At 51.7% G+C, this 27783-nt stretch overlaps 1 protein-coding gene across 11 annotated transcripts in view; it reads right to left on the bottom strand.

Annotated features, from left to right (window-relative positions):
- The window catches only part of TMOD1 (tropomodulin 1), an 83774-nt gene that overhangs the window by 21938 nt on the left and 34053 nt on the right, over positions 1 to 27783 (bottom strand). For 10 of the 11 annotated variants that reach the window (XR_001362944.1, XM_014543204.1, XM_005870628.2 and 7 more), the window contains 6 exons: positions 26973 to 27092; positions 18409 to 18498; positions 17451 to 17581; positions 15663 to 15770; positions 13248 to 13391; positions 3768 to 3912 (listed from right to left, as the gene is read on the bottom strand). Coding sequence is in view for 10 of the 11 variants with exons in the window: in XM_014543204.1 (XP_014398690.1) it covers positions 3768 to 3912; positions 13248 to 13391; positions 15663 to 15770; positions 17451 to 17581; positions 18409 to 18498; positions 26973 to 27092 (738 nt within the window). In the remaining variant the exon portion in view is untranslated. The remainder of the gene's footprint in view (positions 1 to 3767; positions 3913 to 13247; positions 13392 to 15662; positions 15771 to 17450; positions 17582 to 18408; positions 18499 to 26972; positions 27093 to 27783) is intronic. The other variant, XM_014543205.1, reaches the window with a different exon arrangement.

The following is a 27783-nucleotide window of genomic DNA, read 5'->3' as shown; positions in this document are numbered from 1 at the left end:
CCCCCCCACCACACACACAACTGTCTTAACTTGGAGGCTGCAATTCAGATTTAATTAAGTAGAGAGAACTTCAACAGCAGATTTACAGGACCTGACAGCCAGGCTTAGCCTAGGTCTGAGCTATAAACAGCGTGGAGATAGGACTCATCTGAGATCTCCATGGGAAAACGTAGCGGGGGATCCACGGCTCCTCCCAGATGCCGCCATGCCCAGGTCCCTGCTCTCTCCCACAGAACACAGGGTGGGAAGGGTCCCAAGCAGGCTGCCTGTCTGCAGGGGCTCTGGCTGACCCATGGCCTTGGGGACTGATATCCCCCCCGGAGGAGCCCACCTGCCCAAGCCATAGGCCGGGAGCCGGGAGCCGGCACAGAGCAGGTCACAGCGAGAGGAGACCGGAGAGGCTCAGACACTGCTCACAACCACAGCGGCTGGGTGGGGCCCACAGGAATATTTTATGATAAAAATATTCAGCTGGAAAACACAGAAGCCTGTCTGCTTCATCGGAGCATCACAGGCGAGATGAGGGACTGTGCTGGAAAGCAAGGATTTCCCTTTCACAGAATCCTTTTTAAAGAACGACTTCCCGTTTTCTGATGCACTGTCAGAATCAGAAGCATTTCTTTTACCAAAATTAGCAGATGGCCGCAAATTTGCTTTTAAAGCTAGAAATCCTACATCACCAACTAGCGCTCTGCCTGCTGTGTGTAATCGCCGAACCGATGCTGCTCTGGTTCCTCCTGTGGAGACCCCGAGGGGAAAGCTGCACAGTCTCCGGGGTAACCCAGAGGCCCACGTTTATCACCTGTCACTCCTGCCCAGGAAACTGCCACAGTCCCGCTTCCCACCTGCTTTCATCACCAAACTCCTCAGGTTGGCATTAAAGGCCTTTGGCTCACAGCCTCCCCACATGTACTGAGTCCCATTCCTTGTGAACACCTCGCATACCTGCCGATCATCCTGCCTTTGCCCATGTCGTTCCCTCTGCTTGGAACGCCCTTCCTCCCTTCTCTGTGAGTTCCTATTTTCTTTTTTAAAAATATATTTTATTGATTTTTTACAGAGAGGAAGGGAGAGAGATAGGGAGTTAGAAACATCAATGAGAGAGAAACATCGATCAGCTGCCTCCTGCACACTCGCTACTGGGTATGTGCCTACAACCAAGGTACATGCCCTTGACCGGAATCGAACCTGGGACCCTTGAGTCCGCAGGCCGATGCTCTATCCACTGAGCCAAACCAGTTAGGGCATCCTATTTTCAGTTCTAGGTCTAACTCCCCATACTAGTTCCTCAGTCCTCTTAGGTTTTTCGTCTCTCCTGTTCTGCACACTGGGCCCTACCACCTTGCCTTTGCCTGGGCTAGCACCCCATCAGGAACGCCTCCTGACCTCCCCCACAACCTCTCTCTTCCTTTCCAGGCTGGCTGAAGGCCCACCCCAACCAGGATGCTTTGTTTAACTGGCCTTTGTCCTCACAAATCATGTCCTCATTTTACTTGGATACAGTATGCAGGCATGCTTGAATTTTTAGGCACATCTTTGAGTCTTTTCTCCCCTAAAAGGTATAAAGGTTCCTGAGTCAGGGAACTAGTGTTTCTGTTGCCCCTTACGTCACCGAGCACACGCTCACTAACCACGGGTGTGACCATGGGCCTAGAAGGGCAGCCTGACCCAGGCTTCACTTTCTCCGCAGGGAAATGGAGGGATGGGCCTGAAGTCCTTCCAGCTCAGGCACTCTTGGGTCCTGCCACAACCTCAAGAGATCCCTGATGCTAAGAGTTGGGCCTGGATTTTGGAATCACAGACTCTCAGGACTGGGAGTGTCCTCCAGAGCATTTCATTAAACCTCCAGCTGATTTTGGTGTCTCACCCTACCCCCAGCCCCTACCCCACCTTCCCTGCAGCAACCCTGATCTCTAGTCATCTGGAACCTTCCTTCCCCAGAAAAAAAAAAAGACCTCCAGACCATCTTGCTCCTGGAAGACCCGAGCTGGATTAGCCCTGAGAGAGGCACCGCGGGGCACACAGGAAGCTCAGCCTAGGCTGGGAGGAGAAACGGGAGAATACTGCATAGCACAACAGAGCGGCATCTGGAACCTTCCTTCCCCAGAAAAAAAAAAAAAAAGACCTCCAGACCATCTTGCTACTGGAAGGCCCGAGCTGGATTAGCCCTGAGAGAGGCACCGAGGGGCACACAGGAAGCTCAGCCTAGGCTGGGAGGGGAAACGGGAGAATATTGCATAGCACAACAGAGCGGAAGGCTTGCAGTGCTCCTTCTGAAGCCAGCTCACCGCTGGGCCAACAGAGTTTAGGTGGATGGCCTCCCTCAACAGTTCAGGGTAGCTGTCAACTCTGTGGCACCATCATAATCGCAATTCTTAGTTACGAGTGTTAGTTCTTATTTTATTTCCAAGCAGGGCACTTCAGATAAACTGGGACACTGGCTGCATTGTTTTTGTTTGCTCTGTGGACTTTCCTGGACCTGCAGCTCTAGAAAAAAGTGGCAAGTAGCCTCTGGGCTGTGATATCTTTAAGAGCAAGAACCTGCATCTTCAACACCCAGGGGCCGATAGGGCTTTGACCGGTGTTTGTTGAATTGACTCACTCAATCTGCAGTGTGTGTGGCTCTGAGGTTATCTAGGCAGAGGTTCTGTGAGTGCCTGCCTTGTGCACACTCACCTACACACTCCTCTCCAGCCACTAACCTCGCCTCAGGTTCATTGCCATGTGCTTTAGAATTAGGCTCTTTGTATTTCACTGAGTGTTAAAAACAAAACAAGCAACAAAAGCCACATGTAAAGCAGGTTTGAATTTGATGAAAAAACTCACTGAATACATTGCCCTTTAGAAAACATATTTCATAATTCAATCTCAGAAAGCAACTTTCTTTTCTTTTTTTTTAAACTCATCATGCTTCCGTCTCGTCTGTAATAAGAATAACATAATTTGGATTTTCTTCTTCCTGCCTTGTCTCTAGCAAACTCATGGCTAAATATAATAATCAAATATATTAACGTATTAGGCCTACTCCTTTTCTTGGTTGTTTTTTCCTCCACTTTTCCTATAGCCTTATCAGACCCACTCTTTTTGGGACACTATATCAAGTTCTTTTAACAGCCAGCAGGAACACACATAAGTAACTACACACAGAGCTTGGGAACAACTGGCATCTGGAAAAGTCAGTGATGGATGTCACTTTTCATTCAACTGACTTATTGGGTGTTTGCTCACAAGAAAGACTGTGACATTTTCTTTTAAGAACAGACAAACTATACCTTTAACTGAGATTCAATTACTGTAACCTGTTTACTATGAAGTCAACATTTTCAACTCTTATCTTAAAAACAAAGAGAAGTCTCCTAGGCTTGGGGCTTTGGTAATAGTGCTGGTTGGGGGCTGTGGGACCTGGGGCTGGAGCCAGACCGTGACCTGGACAGAATTCTTGAGTTCGGAGAAGGGTGTTCGGAGGAGGAGACTCACGGTGAGCCTGTGTTCTTCCTCGTTTCATTTCAGGAGCTAATGCACTGAGGGTGCCTCTAGGCCTGCCCTGGGCTGAGCTGAGCTGAGCTTTGCTGCGGGGAGGAGAGGGCCCAGCCTCGGCTCCCTGACACAGGTTGCTCACAGCCCAGTGAGGAGACAAGGCACAAACACACAAAACGAATGAAACCAATGTGAAAGTCGGAGTCAGGCTCACCAAGAGGACCCCCTGGGAAAGTTATCCATGAAAATTCCCCCCAGGACAGGTGGGGAGGGAGCACAATTTTACTCACCAAGGTCGTTGTTGCTCATCATGGCGTTGGAGGCCCGCAGCCGGGGCCCCTGCTGGGTAAAGTGGTAGCCGAATTTCAGAAGTGTTGTGTTTTTTTCCAACATGCTCACGATCTCCATTTCCACTTTGTTGCCCAGGGGCTGGCTCTTTGGTTAAGAAAGAACAATAGTCACCATTCCATTTGCAAGGCACCTATCCCTTCTCTACCCACCAGAAACCCTGAGTGGTGGGCGGGGGATTTTATCCCCACCTCCCAGAGCAGGAAATGGAAGTCTGGAGCAGGTGAAAGGTCACAGCCAGGAGGAAATGAGCTGGGATTCGAACCCAGGCCACTGGACACCTACGATAGATCTTTCCACTGGCCCACAGCAGCATCCTAGAAGGACTGAGCAGAAGGACCTTCAAATCATCTAGTCCCAAGGAAATTTTAAAATCCTGCTGCCGGGGCTGTTCCCCATACTAATTAATCCAGGATCACTGGGAGTGAGGCTCAGATGTATGTGGCTTTTCACACTCCTCAGGTGATTCCAATGTACAGCCAGGTTTGATAATCAGTCATTTAGACTCATCTGCAATTTACAAAGGAAGAAACTGAGGCTGAGAGAGGGAAAAGGATTTGCCCAAAGTCACACAGGGGGTTGGGAATGCCAGAGTCAGCTTCCTACAGCCTGTTATGTCCCTTACCCCCAAAGCTATAGTGGTCATCTGACAAAGATGAAAGAAAGGGAAAACCCTTTAAGATTTACTCTTAGAAACTTTCGAATATGCAATGTAGTATTATTAACTCTAATAATATAAGCCCTGCTGTCCATTACACCTCTATGACTTATTTATTTTATAGCAAGAAGTTTTCACTTTTTAAAAAATACTTTTTTATTGATTTCAGAGAGGAAGGGAGAGAGAAAAACATCAATGAAGAGAGCAAATCCTTCATTGGCTGCTTCTCCCTACTGGGAATAGAGCCTGAAACCTGAGCACGTGCCCTGACCAGGAATCGAACCATGACTTCCTGGTTCATTCGTTGATGCTCAACCACTGAGCCATTCTGGCAGGTGAAGTTTTCACTTTTTGATCCCCTTCGCCCATTTCACCCACTCGACCCCCATCCCTGGCAACTACCAATCTTTTCTCTGTATCTATGAGCTTGGTTGTGTTTTGTTTTGTTTTTAGATTTCACATATAGGTGAGCTCATATGGTATTTGTCTTTGTCTGACTTATTTCACTTAACATAAGGCTCTCAAGGTCCATCTATGTTGTTGCAAATGGCAAGATTTCATTCTTTTTTATGATTGAATAATATTCATTGTGTACACACACACACACACACACACACACACATCTTTTTTATCCACTCATCCATTGGTGGGTACTTAGGTTGCTTCCATGTGTTGGTATTGTCAATTGCAGTGAACACGAGGGTACACACTATGTCTTTTCAAATTAGTGTTTGTTTTCTCAGAAGTGGGATTGCTGGATCATATGGTAGTTTTATATTTTTTTTCAGGAATCTCCATGCTGTTTTCCATAGTGGCTGCATCAATTTACATTCCTACCAACAGTACACAAGGGTTCCTTTTTCTCCACATCCTTGCCAACCCATGGCATTTCTTGTCATTTTGATGATAGCCATTCTACTAGGTGTGCGGCAATATCTCATTATGGTTTTGATATGTATTTCCCTGATGATTAGTGATTTTGAGCATCTTTTCATGTACCCATTAGCCATCTGTATGTCTTCTTTGGAAAAAAGTCTATTCAGATATTCTGCCCATTTTAAAATTGGACTGTTTATTAAACTACAAATTTAAATAATTAAAATTAAATAAAATTTAAAATTCAGTTCCTCAGTTGCACTAGCCACATGTCAAGTGTGCAATAGCCCCTGGCTACCATGTTGGTCCTGCAGATATGGAGCATTTCCATCATCACAGAAAGTTCTTGTGGAGGTGCTGTCCTAGACTGTGAGCCCTGGGATAGCACACAGGACCCAGGATCTCTAGGTCAAGGTCAAGGTCACAGGATTGAATTGAATGGAGAAAACAGGAATAGGCTCGATGCATAGGAGGGTTGAGAAGATACATCAGCCCAGCATCCAAAGAGACAAGCATGGAACCGTGGTTGAAATCTTGACGGAGAACTCCTCCCAGGTTATTCTGAGTTCACCAGAGCTTGTCTGGGTTCAGATGGGGCTGAGACGCTGATTAGGGCAAGCAGAGGGCCATTGGTGAAATTCCACCAGACTGTCTGGCAAGGCTCCTGAAAGGGCTGGGAAGAGCTCTGGCCTGTCCTCAGAGAACTCAGACCAGCCCTGTGCTCTGGCTGGCTTGGCCTGGCAGCCCATCTCACCCCACACCGCTCCCCGCCGCCCCTTTTTGAGCTGGAAGCCTGGCCTCCCCTTGAGGGCACTTGCTGGGAGAGCACTGCGCAAACTCTCAAACTCACAAACTCTCGGTGGGCTAGTCTGAGAAAGCACAGAAGCACAGGTCCTCCCTGACTGGAGGGGCTGCCAGGGCTGCTTCTATAAAGCTGGCACTTCAGGTCACTCAGTTCAGAGTACAGAGCACCCCAATGCAGACTGCCCCCATCCAACCTCCCTACATCCTGGGGAGGAGGGCCGGGCAGGCAGGAACTAGCACCCCGTCTTAGAGATGAGTGAACAGAGCCCACGTATAGATGGGAGCTGGACTGTGCTCCCTCTGCTTAATGACGGAGCCAAGGCTTGGCCTTAACCCGGGGCTGGAAGGACTTCAGAGGACCCTGTAGGCCCACATTCTCAAACTAGCATCCGCTGTCCCTGAGACACACGCAGATGTGTGTGTGTGTGTGTGTGTGTGTGTGTGTGTGTGTGAAGATACAGGATTCTTTTAGATAATTGTGGCCAATCTTCCTGGCATGTTAATCTTGGACCAAAACCACTATTTTTACATTACGGAGTAAAATAGAAAACATGTATGCATCTTAACAAGCTTTGTACTTGCTTCATTCTCAGGCTGTCCCCTTTTCTCCAGGGACTCTGAGACCAGAAGGCCTCGATCATCTCATATTTGAGAGAAGAGGCCATTGGGGATGAGGTTAGGACTAAAACTCTGGTTTTTACTTATTTTTCAAATACTTGTTAGTTAGTAATTATCCTATCTAAAGGGTAATATGCCAATTAACCATCACTCTGTCACAAAGATGCAGCACCCAGTCCTCTCAGCCCCGCCAGAGTCCCCCAGTCCTGGGGGGGGGGTGGTGGTGGCCCCTGAGAGCGGACAGAGTGAGCAGCCTGACGGAATGCTTGCTTCGTTGCCGTGGCAATGAGACAACCGTTTCGCACCCAGCCGCAGAGGGCCTCTGGCCAGGCCTGGTGCGGAATGCTTGCGTCATTGCAGGCCGGGCTGAGGAGACCTCCCCCCCCCCATGAATGCTTGCGTCATTGCAGGCCGGGCTGAGGAGACCCCCCCCCCCCCCACCTCCCGTGCACGAATTTCATGCACTGGGCCTCTAGTTGTATGTCATAAGCACCTTACATATGCTAACTAGGAACCTATGGAATATGTACTATTGTTGTACCTTTCATCTTACAGACATGAAGAACAGAGGTATTAAGAAATTCCCACTGAATCACAGAGCTAGGCAGGTGCAGACCAGGATTTGAATATGGGCAGTCTGCTCCGTGTTGATCGTTTTCAGCTGCTAAATTTTGGGGGGTAATTTGTTACACAGCTATAAATAATTGGTGCACACACGTAATGTTGAGCAAAAAAAGCCAGACATAAAAGAGCACATGCATGTGATTCCATTGATCTGAAGCTTAAGAACAGGCAAAACTCATCTATGGTGACAGAAAGCAGGATGTGACTGCATTAGGAGGGTATCGATTGGGAAGGGGCATGAGGAAGCCTGCTGGGCTGCTGGATGCATTCTGTCTTGATCTTGGTGGGGATTACACAGGTGTATACATGTATAAATCCACTGAGCTGTCCTTTTAAGACATATCTGCTTTACCATATATGCTACACTTCACTAAAAAAGTAAATTTAAGTAAGAAAGAGAGGGAATAAGGAAAGAAAGAAAGGAGGTAAAAAGTTGTTCCTTGCACGAGCTAGAATCTCTCCCAGAAGTCAGTTCTCCCCACCCCATCTGTCCACCACCAACTAAGTCTAACAAACAACAGAAATATCACCTCCCTCTGATTGAGAGAATACTACACGGTTCAAGGATCAACACATTAAATCCTCTCACTACGCTAGTAGGTTGAGTATCAGTATTATTCCCATTTTATAGATGAGGAAACTGAGGCATGGATACATTAAGTGACGTTCCTGAGTTACACAGCAAGAGCAGAACGGGGGCTTGATCCTTTGTTTGACTTTAAGTGTCAGGGATCTGAAGACAGGTCATGCTTGGGTCAGTCTGTCTCTTGTCTGGGAAGCTCCTGGTTTTTCAGGACAGACTGCCGTGGCAACCTGACACGGAGCGAGACGGTTGTTGTCACAAATCTTTAGTCTAATTCACTCTGATCTGTGTAGGAGACGGGTGTTCTCTTCACCATACATTTTGTCTCTCACTTCCACTAATTTCATCTCATTTTTCCCTGAGAAGTGAGGTCAGTAAAGGAACACAATTGGCATGTGGGTGAAGGAACAGTGACTTGGGCCTGTCCTCTCACTGAGGTTGAACTACTTAGTTAATTCCAGGCTGAATTACTTCAAATCGCAGTGAAAATACAGATGTGAAAAGGATGCACAGACCCAGAGCTGCTGCTTCGGAGGTAAATGTAGAAGGAACAACACAGCAACACAGAGAACACAATTAGTCGAATAGTCTTGCTCTTTTGTTTTTCAAGTGTTTTTCTTATGCCTTGCAAATCCAAAAGTATATTCAGTCTCACTTAACATAATTAGCCAGCTGACATAAGTGTGTAATCTAACAGTGAGGGGTGTCGCCAAGTGTGAAACCCTTCAGGATTCTATTCCAGTGTATCTTTTATTTTCTTTCTAAACTGATTTTCATTAGGAAAATAATCCAATCTGGGAAAACAAGAAAACACAATCCACTTTCTTTAGCTTTTTTTTTTTCTTCAAAATATTAAGCACATCCTCACTGTCAAACATTGGAATGAAACGTGATCAATCCAGCCAATACCCCCGACCTTGCACATATCTTCATTTGGGGAGGGGGTCGTGTTTCAGGTGTTGTCTGCTCAGAGGGGCAGGGAGAGCACCCTGAGCCCTCAGGGTCCTGGGAAGGACCTGCTGGAGGGAGCTCAGTCAGGAGTGAGGAGGGTGAATTGAGGGGCCCAGAGAACCCCCATTTGGGTATGACCTGCTGGGAGTGGACGGGGCCTGCAGACACCCCATCTGTAGGGTCGACCCTGTCCATCCAGACAGGCAGCCTAGCCTGTCTGACAGGCGGGACCTCTCAGCTCCAACCCAGCTCTGACTCTTCCTTGATCTATGACTTCGGGCAAGTCTCATCCCTTCTCTGATCCTCAGTTTCCCCACCTGTAAAAGGAGGGCAGGACTGCCATTTTCTCAGTGTCCTCAGCTCCAGGTCTGAGCCCCTCTGCACTCTCCCACCCTCACTGCCTTCCCTGCCCCTCCAGCCCTCACTGCTGGCTCTGGGCAACTTCAGGCAGCAGCAGAGCAGAGTCTGGAGATAAAGAAAGACTGGCCGAGTAAACAAAGAGCCTCAGAGTCCTGGTTCCAGAATGTGTGTCCCGAGCCAGCCTGGGAGGCTCCTGTCACCGGGTAGAAGGCCCCAAGTCCCTTTCCTTGGCCATATAAGGAGAAAGGAGAGCAGCGACTCACTGACACAGGTGACAGGCACAAGGGCTGAGGAGAAGGCTGCCGCCTCTGAAGGCCTCGGGGACTAACCAAGAATGAGGAATAAATCACATGCCACTCATCACCTCCTTTTGGCCACACTCCCTAGAAGCCTAGGGGCTGGGGCACCTGATGAGAGGCAGTCCCCATGCCCAGACCTCCTAACGCACTGGGAGAGGCATGGGTGGCCTCCCTAGAGCCTGGGTGGCTGAGCCCCCTCCTCAAGACAGGCCTCCTCCCAGTCCTCCTCCTCCCCTGCCAGACCCCACTCAGTCTCCAGACTCCAGCATATGGGAGCACTTCCCCCAGGTCCCCTCATCCAGGAGGTCATCCCACCTCTCTGGTCTCCCAGGCCCTGTTGCCCTCTTCCCGCTCCCATCCAGCAGGGAACCATGTTCCCCGAGCACAACTTTGGTGCACAGGGCAGTCTACAACCCACCTTCCCTCAGCATCCATTCAGAGCCCCTTGGACTCCCAACTCCCTTTCTGCCCTTCCTCCTGGGGTACCATTCATTATGCTTGGATGGGCTCCTTCACTTTCCCTTCTCCTTCTCTTTGTTCATGTGATTCCTGCACCTGAGATGCCATGGCCTCTACTTCCCATTCTGAGATACTGTCCACCCTAAGGTTTATCTCAAACTTCACCTCCTCCAAGAAGCCCTCCCTGATGCCTGCTCCTGGCTGACACGGCCCACCCCGGTGGACCGCAGCGCCCTCTGTCTGTGGCCTGCTGGAGTACCTCACCTAATGGTCATTTCTGCTCTATGCTTCCTATGCAGCGTGGAATCCCTGGAGGGCAGCACGAGATCCTCATTCACACAGTGCCCAGCACTGCTCTGGGGTGCAGCCAGCACTCACCAAATGCTGATAGAAACCAAAAATGAGGCTCCCAGGCTGGGGGTAGGTGTGAGAATGCTCTGGCCTCACGCCAAGCGAGGGCCATGTGAAACTACAGGAGGGTTCAAGAGCCCAGACAGGCTCAGCTCATACACTTTGGAGTCGCCTAGACCTGGGTTCTAATCTTGCTTCTGCCACTTACTTACTGTGTGACCCTGGGTAGGTCACATAGCCTGCATGGGCCTCAGTTTCCTCGTCAACAATACCACGATGGGTTGTAATACCCACACAGTCTGTGTGAGCGTTAAATGACATAATGGATTCGTGGTACCTACTCAGGAAATTAACTCTGAATAATGTGTGAAGTCCCTAGATCGCCTCTGGAGTAATTACAGAAGTTATCGGCCACCTAGTTTAATCTGTCATCTCCTCAGAAGTGGAGATTTTATGACCCCATTTACAAGGGAGGTAGCGAGGCTCAGGGAAGTGTACCAGGTGAGGGTGATGGCTCCATCTCTGGGCTCAGGGGGAACAGTAGTCCCCTGGCAGCTGCCATCACAGTGACCTGAGGCCAGTGGTCGGGGCCCTCTGTGGCCGGCATTCTGCCCCAGGTGTCAGTTTTTAGCTGACGCTGGGTAGACCCTGACTCCCTGCACAGCTAGGCTCGAAGTCACATGACCAGCTGATCCCGGGCCTGGCCCAGAGCTGCTGCCAAGCCGGCTGCATGCCTCTGTTCCATCTGCTGTGCCCCTCCTGCCTCCAATAAAGCAGGGTCAGCAATGGCCAAAGGAGGGACATAAGAGGTGGGGTGGGTAGGGGCTGGGAATGGGCGATGCAGCAGCAAGGCCACGGCGTGTGAGAGATGCAAGGAGTCCAAAGCAGCAGATTCACGTGACCGGGCTGCAGCAGGCTCACGCGGCCTTTTTATATGAGTGAGAAAAAAGGACCCTCACTGGGGACAAAGCCCCACACCAAGTCCTGGAGAGAGGAATGCGGGTTAGACTCCGACCGCTGCCTGCTCCTTGTGCGGTGAACACGCACCGCCATCCAGGGCGGCCCTGCTTACCAAGCACCACTGTGGGCCAAGTGCTGAGCTCGGCCTGAGATGGAGATGACACAGCACCAGCTTCTGAGAATCTCACAGGGAAGCCAAGGTCCCAGGAGAATATGGGGGGGGGGAGTACCCACCTCGCTCTGAGGGGCCAATTTCCACAGTGTAAATATTCCCACCAGGGGCGGTTTCAAGGTTCCGAGGTGCTACCACTGCAGGGGAGTTGGGAAGAGATGTGAGTCGGCTCTGGCACGCTGGTTCCAGCTGCCTCCAGACCCCAGTGGGAGAGGAAGGGGCTGCAGCCGAACCCAGAGGAAGAGGAGCTCTCCAGGCAGAGAGGTGGTAGGGGCAGGGAGGACACTCCAGCGGGGAGAAAAGCAAGAGCGAAGACGTGGAGGTTGGAAAGTAAGCAGGGAGCACATGTGAAGAGCTTTGCCGGGTTCCGATGGACAAGGGACCACAGATGTCTTCTGGAACCTGGTGATATTTCAGCTCTGGGCCTGGACAGGGGTCACAAGCGTGGTGTGATTCGTTCAACTGTGCATTTACGTTTCATGCACTTTTCTGTTTGTTTGGAATAGTTTACAATAGAGATAAATATCTCATTCAGGGATAACCACTACTTATAATTGTTGTATTTCCTTCCCATCTTTTATCCTATGCACACATTTATATGACCAGAAAGCAAACACTGTCGTGTAGAAAACAAAAGCTCCCTATCCACACACCATAAAGAAGACAGTGTGAAAGTGTTTTAACACGTGATGGGTGGAGTGTGGGTTTCGGAGTCACCGAGTCCTGGATTCAAATCCTGGCTCCTAAAACACGAACGTGGTGGCCCTGAGAATGTTGCTTGTCTGAGCCTCTCTGAAATGTTTTCTCTTCTGCAAAGTGGGAGGGGGAATACCCACCTCCTGCAGGGAGTATGGGAAAACCAGAGATGGTGTGTGTCAGGTGCCTGGCACGGAGCCTAGCCCACATGGACCCTCAACACATGTAGCATATAAGATATCTAACATGTAAGATACTGTTATCAGCTCTGTTTTAAAAGTCAGGACTGAAAGAGTTGCCCTGAAAATAAATGATTGAATCACAGAAGTTATAGAGAAACGATAACCCCATAAGGATAAAAACAAACCAGAATTTACCCAAAGAATAACTTCGAGCCGAAACCGGTTTGGCTCAGTGGATAGAGCGTCGGCCTGCGGACTGAAAGGTCCGTTCGATTCCTCCGGTCAAGGGCATGTACCTGGGTTGCGGGCACATCCCCAGTGGGAGGTGTGCGGGAGGCAGCTGGATGATGTTTCTCTCTTATCCATGTTTCTAGCTCTCTATGTCTCTCCCTTCCTCTCTGTAAAAAATCAATAAAATATATTAAAAAAAAAAAAAGAATAACTTCGATGGGTAAGGAGACTCAAAAACCCATTGAGTGGGGGGCGGGGGGGACTGAAGGAAATGGGCTATTGAGCCTGGAGAGGAAGATTCCAATGGTTATAAGATTAAGCCCAACAAACAGGACTTAAAGGGAGCTAATCTCTACAGGAGATCAGAAAGGGTAGACGGGTGAGGAGTGAGCTCCCCATCACTAGGGGGACACATGCGAAAGCTGCCAGAGCCCTTGGCGGGAATGAAGAAGGAAGGTGAGCGTGGTGGAGGTCCCCTGAAGCTGGGCTCCGTAGCTTTTATAATCAGCAGCATCTACTCCCTCCAGCAGCACGCAGGAAAGCGCAGGACGGCGAGCTCCTGTAGCGAAGGACTCGAGGGGACCCTGGCTCAGCTCACCTGGTTATCGATTTTCAGTTCCACCAGAGAAGTGTTGTGTGGAAGAGCTTCCACCAGGCGCAGGATCCCCGCTCCGGAAATGAAGTTGGATTCCACATTCAGTGTCTTCAACACCTTGTTCTCCTTGAGCATCTCAGCAAGGGCCTTGAGCCACAGGAGAAAAGCCAGGGTACCTGTGAGTCACCTGGAGCAAGGCTGGGGCCCCTCTTGGGTAAAACCTAAAATACTGAGGGAAACTTGCCGGGAGCCAGAGTCCCCCGTACACCTCTGCTGTTCAAGCTCGGGACCAGGCTCGCCACACTCCCTTCACCAAGCACAGCTCGGCGTCTCTCCTCCCCTCCACCTGCCACGGCTCCCAAACCCCTCCCGGAGCCTCTGCTGGATGCAGGTTCTCCTCTCCTCTTCAGCCTCAACTCTCGCTGCTCCCTTACGGCAGGGCTACTCCCAGGTCCCCGTGCACGCCCAGCGCTCTCCCACTGTTTAGCCTTTGCTTCTCCGGTCATTGCCGACTGGAATGCCCTTTCCCTTCTGCTTCACTCATCCAAACCCTGCCCGCCCTTCAAGGCCGTTTTCAATGCCCCTTTCTCTGAGAGCGGCATTGCTGACACCGCCAGCTCGCTGTGGCCTGTCTTATTGAACCGCATAGAATTTATCCACACCACCTTCATGGAACTTGTACTCCCTGGTTTAGGTTGTTTCTATATTGATGTTGTCTCTGCCGTTAGACTTTCCACCCTCTGTGGGCTGAAAATCACTGTATCCATCCCACAGTGCTCATCACCATCCACTGAGTGACTGGTGGAGTCCCAACCTCCCCAAATACTCTCACTGTCTCTTCTATTTCCCTGTTGGCATCCCATGGAGTCGCTTTCTCTGGGTCTGAGTAGCAGAGAGCAGAGAGGGTAGCCTGGGAAACCACCCACGGGGCTCAGGTAGCCCCAGCACGTGTGGGAGGAATTTGGCCAGGGGCGTAGATGACAATCAGAGCCTCTGAAGGAAATGAAGTCATTAGCGTTGGTGGAAACAGTGTGTGTGGTGGAGGAAAGGAGACACCAAGCAGCAGCTGATAGGCCAGGATATACAACCTGTGGGCCTGGCTGTCTGCGATGGTGAGCTGAGCCAGGAGTGCCCTTCCCACCGCCCCTGCTTGCTGAGACCGTACCCAAGGCTCACTCCCAGGAAGCCTTCCTTATTGAAGCCATCACTCCCCGCTCAGCTCGCCCTGCGCTGTACCCCCAGGGTGCATGTCCGCTTTCTCTGTGACCCTCCTGAGGGGAGGGACCCAGTCTGGGTTCTCTCCCAGCATCCCCCTTGCCTGGGCCTGCCAATCAAAATATTTAATAACCATAGGCAAGTCCACAGGCTGATCCAAGGGGACACGCTGGTGGCTGAGCAGGTGCTAGAGGCACTGCCATGCCAGGTGTCAGCTGTTTGCTGGACTGGAGTGAAGGAATTGGGGGTCAGGGGTGGGTGGGAGAAGAGCTGGGGCAGGCAGTGGGAGGACATACAGAGCAGCCTGATTTACCAGCCGGCCCAGAGCATCCCAGTATCCAGAGTGGGTATACTGGTGCGGACGGGCTGACTGACATCCGCCTTTGTGTTGAATGTGTAAAAAGAAAAACGAACCGAAGGCTACTTTATAATAAATACAATTTCATTTGAACAACAGTATTTTTAAGATAGAAATAAAAAATAATGAATAAAATTGGTCATCAGGACCCACTGAGGAAGACGATGATTTTAAAGATGGAGAAACGGAGGCGCAGTGTGGGGCAGGCCCTTGTCCAAACCATGCTGAATGCAGAGAGCCAGCTGTAGGGTCCACGTGAGCTGCATTTAAATCTCAGCTCCCCCTTCCACTTGCTCTGCAACTTTGGACAAAGCAAGTTTCCTGAGCTCCCTGCACCTCAGGTTCTTCATCTGCAAAGTGGGGAGACCTGCACTTCCGGGGCCAGGGGTGCTGGTGGAGATGAACTAGGACAGTGGTCGGCAAACTGCGGCTCGGCAAACCTCGGCTCGCGAGCCACATGCGGCTCTTTGTCCCCTTGAGTGTGTTCAAAATAGACTCGCCCAGGCCGAGAACCGACTTCTGCGCATGGGCCACGAAGTTTCAATCGCACTGTACGTGCGCGCCCGCACGTGGTATTTTGTGGAAGAGCCACACTCAAGGGGCCAAAGAGCCGCATGTGGCTCGAGAGCCGCGGTTTGCTGACCACGGAATTAGGATGATGTACAGGTGGTGCCCGGGTACCCACCATTCCGTCCACGTCCTCTCCTGCCTCTCGCCCAATGCCCCTCACCACACCAGGCGAGGTTCTTCCTCAGTGGGATATGGCCAGTCCCGAGGCCACAAGCATCAGCCCGTCTGTTTATGTGCCGCCCACCCTCAAGGCAGGGGAAGAGGAAGGTACATACATAGGCCACGGGGTCATTGCTCCGCGTCCCCACGATGCTGAACTTCTTCACATACGAGTTGCCTTTCAGGGCTTCTGCGTATGCCTTGAGGGTGGGTATGGGGATGTTCTGCAGAGAGAAAGGCAGGCGGTGAGCAGCGGCCCCTGCCAGCGGCAGGCTGGTCAGAGGGGTGTAACTACGCGCAGCCTGATTTATAGCAAATCTGACCAAAAAGCTAAATGGGCAAAGGATTCCGGCTTTGCTCCACGTAGCTGGGATTTGGGGAGAACCTTCTGGCAAACAGATTGACAGAAACCCTTCCTGGAAGTTCAGACAGGACCCACTGCTTCCTCTGTGAGCACAGAGACCAGAGGGGAAGGGAAAAGCAAGGCAGTGGGTGCGGAGGAGTGTTGTGCCAAGAACTCGGGCCTGGGCTGCGGGGGTGGGCAGAGGCCAAGCCCCTGCCAGCAAGTGGCAATGTTTCTGGTTTGCTCGGTGACTGTGGGAGGGTCTCTTCCCTTCTCTGGGCCTGATTCTGGAAAACAGAGGTGAGTGTGTGTGTGTGTGTGGAGGGTGGGGGGTGCCCTAGATAATCTTTAAGAGACACCTGTCCCAGAGGTCTCAGCCCTGCCGCACACCAGAGGTTCCTGGGAACTTTTACAAAATGCTGAAGCTCGGGCTGCTCCAGACCAATACAATTAGAAACTGGGGAGCGGGGTGGGTCTGGCATATATCTTTTACTTTCCGCAGGTGAATACACTGATCTAGTCCAGCTGCCTGATGTGCAGAGGGGAGAATGAGGCCTGGGGCGGCCGAGCCTTTGCTGAGGCCCCGCAATGAACAGAGTGGGGTCCCACCCATGCCCTCCGAGCCGCCATCTGCTCCAGGACGCACAGATCTGAACCGGGCCAGTGTCTCCCTCTAGGCACATGGCAGGAATGGAGGCCCTGGCTGTGTCTTAATGGCTCTCTCATTTCAGAGCGTCACTTTAGCTCCCCATGGGAACAGAGCCTGGGAGGTGGGTGGGGAGAACACTCCGGACGCGGGTTTCCAATCTGATCGTGCCGTGGGGCTGGCAGTCACTTAAAAGAAAGTGGAGAAGAAAGGAAAGAGGAGCCTGGAGTGAGGGGCCTGCTTCTTGTCTTGCTGCCACCCCCTCCCGGAACCAATCCCCCTGGCCGCCGGGCTGAGCAGGTGGGCAGGCAGCTGGGCTGCTCCTGACTTTCTCCTGCAGCCTGTCCAGCACAGGACTGCCTGTCCATCTGTCCCTCCTGTGCCCGTGGTGGTCACACAGGAAATGTCCGGAGAGATATGGCTGACAGCTTGAATACGGCTTCAGACATCAGGGCCCACAGCTCCCTCTCCGCTGCAGAATGAGGCTGAACGCGTGCATGATACAGCGCAGCAGTGGCTCCGGGCGGCGCCTCCCAGGCTGGGGGACCCCGAGAGCCTGGTGGGCACCAGGCTTTTCCAGCCGTAGATCCTGCGCAGCCAAGTGTGTGTGACTCACGATTTTATCTCAGAGAAGCTCTGTTTTGAGTAACAGGGTGGGTTTCCCAAGTTGCAGCTGGGTTGGTCCCGGATGAACATCTATCTGGGCCTGATGTCAGTTCTCGGAAACAAACTGGGGCCACGGACGTGCTCATTTGCACTGTCCACCCCCCTGGAAGGTTTTGCCCCTATTCCTGACCCAGAGGGGCCCAGAGCCACACAGGCCCGTCCTCTCTGCACTGCTAAGCGGACTGTGGGCATTACAGCGACACCATGCAATAGCTCCCCCTCAGGTGCAGTGGGAAGACCGGGACTTACCCTGATGTTGTTGAGGTTAACCTCTTCGAGCTTCGGGTCATTGCTCTTTATCCGCTCCAGCGTTTCCTCCACGTCTGTTGAGTTTGGTTCTTCGTCGGGCACAGGCTTGTATTGTGTCGGTTTAATCACACCTAGAGTGACCCATGAAAGGGGGTGTCTCACAGAGACCAGGATCACTTGCCCTCAACACAAGCGCACTCAGGAGGAAGCAGAGTTCAGGGATATGGGGGGAGGGGGAGCCTGCTTGGATTGTCTTTAATGTCCTGCAAGAACTGGGTGCTTCCTTGAACTCTCTGCACCCTGGGGTCCTCACCTTGTAGCCTGTCAACAGGGGCTGTTGTGGGGATGAAAGGAAGCCTGGGTGGGAAAGGAATATATAAGCCTTACGGGGGGTGTGTTTGTGATTCTTTGGGCACCCCCATTTCTCTCTGGGTCCAAACGCCAGCTTGGAAGGTGCCTGGGCAGTGAAGACAATGCAATATTGGCACAGGAAGAGACAAGCGGACTCATGGAACAGGAGAGGCGCCCGAGACAGACGCACGCGGATGCACGGAAGTGTAGGATCAAGGTGGAGTCCCACACCAGCGGTGGGAAGACGCTGTGCAAATTACGGTGCTCGGACAATGAGAAATCCATTAAAAAATGAAAATCTGGTCTCACCTCACACCACACACAAACGTGAACTCCAGGTGGACTAAGAAGTTGCATATAAGAAGTGAACCTCTACAACTTTTAGGAGAAAACATAGGAGGATATTTTAATAACACTGGGATGGAGAAGGCCTTTGTAAACAAAACATAAACCCCGGAGGAGTAAAAGGAAAAGGTGGATAGATTTGGCGACATAAAAATGTAAAAGTTCTGCCAGGAGCCAAAGAGCAGGAGTGGGAGAAAGCAAACAGTATGAGGACCACTTCACTTCCAAGGTGGCCTCGCTGGGGGGGGGGCTGCATACTCACTGTTGAGTCCCTCCTTGTTCACGATGGAGCTGCTGCCCAGGGCCTGGTAGTACTGCTGGTTGCTCATGAGGGTGTGCATGCCCAGGATAGCTGCGGGGACACAGAAGGGCCCATGACGCGCCCCTCTCAGACAGAAGGGCCTCCCGGGCACGGACACTCCACACCCTCGAAATTCTTGCTCCCAGAAATGGCAAGAAACTCTTGCATGAAAACTTTTAAATGTCATTTGCCTCTATTTACATGAATGTCAAATCTCTATCACCAGCCTAGACTTCTCTAGTCCCCGGCCTCAGATTCCTAGATGTCCCCTGATGTCCCACTGACACATCCAACCCAACCTGGCCAACACAGAACTCAACTTCCCCAGCAACAGCCTCTTCCTTGGGATCACCTTCCATCTGGTCACCCTGCCTGTCCCTCCGGGTAGAACCTCAGTCCATGGCACCTTCACCCAGTCCCCATCCTTCTAACCAGTGTCTCTCATCGGTCCCTCCTCCTGCCCCATCACCTTTGTCTTGGTTGAGGTTCTCCCATTTCTTGGCTGTGCTGTCACAGCTGTGTAGGCGCTGGTGTCCTGCCCACCCCTCCGCGCCCCACCACCCCGCACCAGCTTCAGCACAGAGCAGCCAGCAACATTTTTCTGGAAATGCAGATCTGACCACATCACACCTGTGTTCAAGCCATTCTTTCATCCATTCACTTACTAACATTTACTGAGTGCCGACCTCATGTGTCCAGCTCCAGAGGCGAGGGGGGCAGCGGGGAACGGGAAAGACAGGATCCCCACCCGTTGTAGCTTACTGTCTGCTGGGGACAGGGCTGCTAAGCAGGGACCCACACCATTAAAAACAGACACAGTGTAAGGCAGGTGAGGTAAAGGAGGAGCTCAGTGTGTTCTGGGGGAATGGGTCGGGAGTGATGAGTGCCTGTTGGCCAGTGAAGGGAAGGGAGGCAGAACATTCTGGGCAGAGGGAACGGCGGGTGGGAAAGCCCGAGGCGCAGGGCCAGGCGGGGCTGAGATGAAGTTGGACACGTGGGGGACGGCCTAGCGCCCCCTCACCAAGCCACTCGCTCTGGGCCGGAGAACACGCTGCACGTCAGTGATTCTCGTTGGCTTGTGTATTGGAATCACTGGGGAATCTTTAGAAATTCCTGACACTCAGGCCTTCCCCCGACCAATTAAACCACAACCTCTGGGGCTGAAGCTTCCCAGGTGGTTTCAGGCGGCAGTCAAAGTGGGGGACACCGCCTGACACCGTCCCCCGAATCCTCCCAACAACGCTTGGGGGCAGACTGTATTCCAATAGCCAGGCAGGATCCTGCAGGGTCTTCCAGGTCTGGGAAAGGCGTTTGGGTGTCTTTTTCTAGGTACAGCCTGGGAAGCCACTGGAGGCCTGAGCAGGGCGTGAGCTGGACTGACTCGAGTTCAGTGTGTTGCTCTGGCCGCCTGGAAACTAACTACAGCAGGAGGGAAGGACAGGGGGGACCATGAGGCTGTTGCAGTCATCGGGGTGGGTGGATGGTGGCTTGTGACCCCCAGACCTGGCTTCACCAGCCCTCCCTGGGCTGGCCCTGCTTTCACAGCCTGTCCCTCCCGCACACCCTTTCTGCCCCAGGGACAGTCACTGCTCAGTAGTTTCTCCTGCTTCTGTCAATGCCACCCCTCCCCCCTCCCCCCCTTGCTGGCAATTCTCTCATTTGCAGCACCCACTGCTGAAATGCCCCTAGTCGTGTTGCTAGATGTAGCACATAAAATTAAAGACACCCAGTTAAGTTGGAATTTCAGATAAAAGATGAAAAATGTTTTAGTATAACTAGGTCTCATTTCATCTTTGGGCTACTTATATTAAAAACTTACCTGTTGTTTTTCTGAATTTCAAATTTAACTGAGCATCCTGCATTCGACCTACCAACTCTACCTCTCCATCCCTCAAGACTTAGGATAACACTTCCTCCCTCAGGAAGTCCTCCTGGATTCTTCCCTCTTCCCTGCTAGTTCTCCCACAGCACCTGGTGTCCTTATCCCAGCACATAGTATACCAGGAGTCAGAGATATCTCAGTACCTGTGTCCTTCCCCTACTGGACTATAGACTTCTAGAGGCCAGGAAAGAATATAATCTTTCTTCTATCTCTTCCAGAATACAGTAAGCATTTGGTAAATATTTGCTGATGCTTTTTTAAAATTCCCCCAGCCATTTCATTAGACGTGGTTTCTAGCTAGAGAAAAAAATACCAGAGCCCTTAGGGAAGAGCCAGGACTGGTCCTGATTATGCCCCCAATGCTGTGTGACCTTGGGCAAGTCCCCTCCCTTCAGCCTTCTCTGTCCAATGAAGGGGTGAGACACGATCGTGGCTGGACATACAATTCACCTGGGAACTTTGAGACAATATCCCTGCTCCACCCTGGACCAACTAATCCCAGTCTCTGGAGGTATATTTTTTAATCTCCCTGGATGGTTTTGATGTGCAGTGGGAGCTGAGAACCACAAGATGAGCTGATCTCAAAGTCCCTTCTGTTTCTCACATTCTAAGAGTTTTCTCTGCTAAAATAGACCTGCCTGCTCATCACTAAGGAGACTGGTAGGGAGAGAGGCATCTGCATTTCACGGGCCCTCTGGGCTTTTGTTCAGGCCGTGGCTACGTGGGTAGTGGGAGCTGAGTCAGCGGCAGGTGGATCGGAGCAGGGTGCATCGCCTTCTGGAGCCGCCCCTCCAGCTCCCACACAGGGAGCGGCTCGGGGTGCCTCTGGGCTGCTGCTGCGACTGCAGGTTTGGGAAAACAGCTTGGAAAGGTTCCTGGGAGTCCCAGGACAGACATGGCCGCATGTAGCTGAGTGGTCTTGCTTAGAGTGCATAGAGAGATGGAAAGTGTAAAATGCATTTTGTGCTCGGAGGATAGCTTCCTGTAACAGTCCAGAAAGGCGGGCAGAGGTTACAGAAAGTGCCAGGGACCCGAGGAAGGAGACCTGCGCTCCAGTCTGGCCTTGGTACTAATTTGCTGGGTGACCCTGTCACTTCTGCTTTTTGGGCCTCAGTTTTCTCTCCTGTAAAATGGGGTGTGTCTGAAAGCTGGTCTCTTACCCTCACATAGGACTTCACAGCCACATCTCATCTCATCATTTTATCCTGCTTGATTTTTCACAAGCCTCCAGGGCAGGTGCTGTGGACCCTCCACTTTCCAGCAGGCTCGAGAGGAAGTGGTTTGTCAAAGACCATTTAGCGAGGACTCTCGGCTTCTAAGTCAGTATTCAGTCCCACACACGCCTCCATGCACCAGGTCACCAGCACCTCTAAAGTCCTAAACTTCCCCTCTACTTCAAAATTCTAAAAACAGATAACATGCATTCTAGGAAGTGATAAATGTCAATAGCAGGCCCAAGAAGAAATAAAACCATTCTGCAGCTCTGAGGAAAGTAGGGATCCAAGAGAGAAAAAAAACAAAGGAAGGAAGGAAAGAAAGAAGAAAGGAAGGAAAAAGGCAGGGAGGGGAGGAGAGAGGGAGGGGAGGAGGGAGAGAAAAAAGGAGGGAGGAAGGAGGGAGGGAGGGGAGAGGGAAGAAGGACGGTGGGAGGGAGGGAGGGAGGGAGGTGTGAGTGATGAAGGAAAACAGCACATCAACATTGCCTGCTGCTTCGTTCCTGGTAGATATTGGCAAGGCTGGATTTAGCACTGGGGAATGTGATTTTTTTAAAATAAGTCAAATCTTCCTCAAAACTCAAAAAGGACTATTTTTGAACTCTGAAAAAGAACATCAAGTTCTCCTTCCTCTCTCTGCCTTGGCAGGGTTCACTCAGTTCATAATCGTCATTCCACTAAGGGTGCAGAGAGATAGCGGCACACATCCCCGGCCTCTCCAGCGGCCCACGGCTCAGGCTGGTGCAGGGCAGACGCAGGCATCCTAGGAACAGGTGGGAGAAGCTGGCTCCGGCCCAGGACCGGGCACAGCTGAATGCCCGCACCCTGCCTCTCCTAGAGCAGGAGCCTACGGGCATGAAAGAGCACCAGAAGCTGGGGCAGGGGCTCTGCCCGAGACTGCCTCTGAGAGTCACAAGAGCCAGGGGGTGCCAACTGCCCTTGGGGTGACCTGGGGCTGGCCCTTGTGAAGGGCAAGTCTCCCTACCCACAATTCCTTCTGGGTCCGTCCCATCTGAAGGGTCCCCAAAGGCAAGCCAGGATCGCATCCCTAACTGAGGAGGGGAGGCACTGATAATGCCAAGTGCTTGCAGGTGACTCCCAGTGGCCCCCAAGCCACAGCCCAAGGCCACACGCCAAGAATTCAGTCCTGTCAGAGGCATCTGTTCCCCACCCTGTGGCGACGCTTTTCATGTTGAAATTGACATGCTTCTGCTCTGTCCTCATCACATCCTGGGCCCGCCAAGGGCTGGGACTGGATCTGATTCATTCATACGGTAGGAGCTCAATAATGCACGTGACTCCATGAGTGAATGAATGACGCACAAACATAAAACAAGTGAATACATGAGAGTTCACAGGCCCTGCCTGACCTGTGTCACAGCTGAGTCAATGTGCCGCCTGCTGGGGGTCCCGCCTGTTCCTCTCATCACCAAGTACCAAGCCTGTGCCTGTGCATCTGCAAAGCAAGCGGCTCAGTGGGCCGCCTCCGCCCCGCTCCCCTGTTCACCCCACCCTTCCTCCTCAGGATCAGCTTGTCTCTGGCCTTAGCTCCCCAGCCCAGCCCAGCCCCGCTGCTGCACCGTCCTTTTCCTTTGCGACACTCACTCCCCTTGCCATTTCCCACTGGCCTTGGTGTTAGCGTAGGCGGCTCTGCCTCCATCTCTTGCAGCACTTTTGAAATTTTGGCCTCTGGTCCAGCACTAGGAATAGCTGGTCTCTCGGTGGAGCCACCTCTTATGCAGTCCCATGGCTCCACCTGGCCATTGGCCTTACCTGGGGCCTGCCTTCTATGACCCCCACCCCCACCCCCATCCTCTGAACACCACTGCCTCTCTGCCTACACCCCTGCTTTCATCCGCCTCTCTAACACTCCCCTAGTCCCAGGTGTCAGCGCCCTAATGTGGCATCCAGAGCCTTTCCTGCCCTGGCCAGTTTGGCTCAGTGGATAGAGTTTCGGCCTGTGGACCAAAGGGTCCCAGGTTCGATTCTGGTCAAGGGGACGTGCCTTGGTTGCAGGCTTCTCCCCGGCCTGGGCCCTGGTCGGACTCTTGCAGGAGGCAACCAATATCTCTCACATTGATATTTCTCCCTTTCTTTCCCTGTCTCTTCCACTCTCTAAAAATCAATGGAAAAATATCCTTGGGTGAGGATTAAACAAACAAACAAACAAACAGAGCCTTTCCTACTGTGGCCCCATCCTCCCCCAGCCACTCCGGGAGACTTGGCACCCCCTCTCCCCCACCGTCTGTGTCCACCATGCCCCCCAACCCGGAGGGCTTTATCCAGGCTGCACCAGTTGGTGATGATGCGAGTGGGCCATCGCACCAACCTGCCTGGGTTCCAAGCCCACGGGCAAGGCATTTAACCTCACGGTGCCTACTTTCTCCATCTGTAAAATGGGGACAACGAGTCTTACTTCACAGGGGTGTTGTAATCAATAAACAAACAGCAAGGCATTGGAAGCAATTCCCAGCGCACCTGGGACGGAGTTGGAGGTCAGCAAATGTTCAGGCCCTCCTTCCCCAGAGACACTGTCACCTTCAAATGGCTGATACACAATGACAGGCGCCCACACTGAGCCAGTGAGCACCCGAGTCGACTTACAGCTCCCCCTCTCCTTTCCGGACATGGGAAGGGTATGGTATCATGAACAGATAATAATAATGAGCCACACCAACAAAAATAAAGAGACATAGTTTCAAGAAATCAACACAGAAACTCAGCCCAATATTGCAGTTCTATTTTGGCACAGAAGCTGGCGGTTCTGACAGTGGAGTCATTTGATAATCCCTCTGAGCTGACTAATGAGGGGGGTGATGTCACGGAGGGTGATCGGGGGAGAAGGACCAGGATAAAAACAGCTCCAGGGTGAGTCAGCGTGGAGGTGCTGCACAAGGTGTCAGCCACCCACCTCCCTGCTGCACAGAGGAACCGGGAGTCAAGGGGACCCCCCACCAGGGAAACGGTTCGGTCGAAATACGTGAGCACGATGTGGATCTAATATGACTGGTGTGGTTTTGACAAAAACCAAACCTGAACTTCAAAGCAAACCAGTTACGTTTTCCAAGTTAAGTGTTCCGTCCCATCAGGGCCGGATGGGAGCTCACTGCTTCTGTATTTCATAGTGGACTGGAAACCTCTCTCTCTCTCTCTCTCTCTCTCTCTCTCTCTCTCTCTCTCTCTCTCGGCCCTGACACCCTTCAAGCCACTGCCCTGTGGTCTTTCCCAAATTCCCTGCCTCCTGAGGAAAGGGTGTTTTGGACTCACACTGGCTTTCTGCCTTCGCCACTTGGTTCCTGCAACCTGGCTTTGGCCACCAGCACCCCAGGTCACCCCTCCTTCATGTTGGAGTCTTCCCACTGTCCCGCCCCACATGGTTCCACTGTAGATGACAGCTGCCCCCTTTCCCACTCCCATCCCCTGCAACAAATGCCACCAGCACCCATGCACAGCTCCCACGAGAAGCCAGAGGATGTGATGAGGCAGAAGACCAAGTCCCCCAGCACGGGTGGCCTCACCTGGCCTCCGGCCTCACATACCTCTGCGTCTCAGGCCAGCCCAACCCTCCTTCTGTCTCCCTAGCTCTTGCATTAGGTTCTGTCCATTGTGATTTGACCTTCGGCTCCCAGCCCATTTGTGGCTAACTGGCCCTCACCTCTCACAGGCTTCTACCCGAGCCAGGACACTTGCCTGCAGAGCCCCAGGCCCCACTCCTGTCATGCTCTCTGTCTGGAGCTTGACAGCTAACGATGCTCACATGTCCATGCTAATGCTGCCACAAGGGTGGCAGCGTGGATCCCTTGCAGAATTCAAGACTTTCACGGACAACTGTTCCCGCCTGGGTGGCCCTCAGGCACTTTGAACTCCAAAGGTCTCAAACTGAACTCAGCATTTCCCTGAGCCTGCTCCTCTCCCACTGGCATGGGCTGAATTGTGTCCCTCCAAAACCCCAAGGTTCACGTCCTGATCCCCAGGACCTTAGAATTTATAACTGTATTTGGAGATAAGGTCTTTAAGAAGGTGATTAAGTTACAACGAGGCTTTTAGAGTGGGCCCTAATCTAATCCGACTGGTGTCTTCAGAAGAAAAGATTAGGAGACACCCCACACCAGGGGACACAGCATAGAGGGACACAGTGAGAGGTGGCTACTGACAAGCCAATGAGAGAGGGCTCAGAAGAAATCAAACCTGCCGCCATCTTGAGCTTCTGACTCCCAGACCATGAGACAATAAATTTCTGTTGTTGAAGCCACCCAGCCTGGAGCATTTTGTTATGGCAGCCCAAGCAGACTACTATACCTATGCTCATTAATGGCACCAACAGCCACATAGTCTCTGGAGCTGGCAATCTGGAACCTTCCTTGACTCCTCCTCAACCTCAGCCAGGCAGACTCAACCCCATCTTTCCTCTTCCCTTCCCACTTGTCTGAGTCCCTACCCGCCCCACGCACCCTCCTGTCATCATCTGGGTGATGGTTAATAGCCCCCAAATCTGCAGAATCAAAAGACCACCCATCCCCCGGCCAGGGAGCACAGCACGATGTTGGGGGCGGGAGGGCATGCAGACTGTTTGGTGTGGCCAGATCTGACTCTTGGTGGGCATGCGGGGCAGAGACTAGACTAGTGGTGGCAAACCTATGACACCTCTGACACGCGAACTCATTTTTTTGGTTGATTTTTCTTTGTTAAATGGCATTTAAATATATAAAATAAATATCAAAAATATAAATCTTTGTTTTACTATGGTTGCAAATATCAAAAAATTTCTATATGTGACACGGCACCAGAGTTAAGTTAGGGTTTTTCAAAATGCTGACACGCCGAGCTCAAAAGGTTCACCATCACTGGACTAGACCGTAGTAAGGAGAGATGCTGAGGTGGGGAAGGGCTCTGAAGATCAGGCCACCTGCTGGAGTTTTAGGGGCTATTTGGGAAGATCATGTGGAAATACACAGGAAGAGGGAGAGTGTTGTGCAAATACGAGATGGGGGTTTTCTGAGGGTGCAAAGTGGTAAAATCAGATGGCTTTGCTCCAGCCCTTGTGAACCGCCCAAGTTTGAGACGCCCACAGTCCTCTGTCTGCTCCCCATTCTCTCTTCCCAGGTGGCATGGGCAGGATTTGATGCATATGGGATCAGGGCCTATGCAGCCCCCAGCCCCGCCCCCCCCAGGATGCGTCCACATCCCTCTGGGATGGGGTCCCATGGCAACAACAGATGGCTCCATAGTGTAATGAGTGTAGGTGGTTCTCTCTCTATTTTCCTCATTTTGGTTTTTGATGATGGACCTCAGTTTTAATATTCTTGGTCTTCTCTAGTCCTTGTTAGAGAGAGAGGAGCTGTTAATGTTGAAATAAACCGTCCACGGCTCCCTGCAGACGCAGGCCAAGTCCTTCTGGAGGACATGGGAGCGTGTGGAGCGCCTCTCACCTGCGATGTCACAGAGCTCCGCGTCGGAGGCGTTCGCCAAGGCCTCCTCCAGCTCTGGCTCCAGTGTCACACTTTCCAGCACAGGATCCATCGGCTTCTGCTTGGGGACCCAGACCTTTCCTGCAAACACATGAGTGTCCGTTACAGGGAGGGCAAGTGCAGCGGCACCTGGCAGCCTCCAGCAACAGCCCTGGGGGCCCTCCCCGAGCGCTGTGATCCCTTCATGCTGAGAGTCCCTTGAGGTTTCCCCCTCTGGGGACCAGTGCAAACTTCCCCAAGAACAGGAATGGAAGATCTCCCACAAAGAACCTTTCATTTTGAAAAGTACACCTTTATAGCTTGGTCAAACTAGACTGTTTGCTATTGAAAACATGGGTCATTAATTTAAATGACCTGTAAATAGAAAAAAGATTTTTTAAAAAGTTGAATGCCAGTGTCTGGGATATCCTAACTAAGCGTTCTGACAGGAGAGAAAAATTTAGAAACATTTCTAAACAAAATAAATAAAATATACTCAGATTATTAAAAGAGGACTAGGGAGCAAGAAATGTCTCCTTGCCTCATGGGACATGATATTTTTAAAGTGTCAGACTCAGAACTGAATGAGGAGCAAAGAGGCGCACAAGGATGGTCACTGCAGTGTCCACCCAGAGGGACCGCTGGGGAAATTCTGGGGCATCCACGCGATGGAGTCCCAGCAGTTCTTACAAAGGATGGGGCTCTCCACGTACTAAGAAGGAAAATGCCAAGACAAAAGGTGGCAAAAGCCAGTTTACAAAATAGCATGAATAATTTAATTCCATGCATGAAA

Source organism: Myotis brandtii, unplaced genomic scaffold (assembly GCF_000412655.1).
Source record: "Myotis brandtii unplaced genomic scaffold, ASM41265v1 scaffold320, whole genome shotgun sequence".
NCBI classification, from domain to species: domain Eukaryota; kingdom Metazoa; phylum Chordata; class Mammalia; order Chiroptera; family Vespertilionidae; genus Myotis; species Myotis brandtii.
Note: the sequence above shows the minus strand (reverse complement) of the source record. Positions and strands in the feature narration are given on the sequence as shown.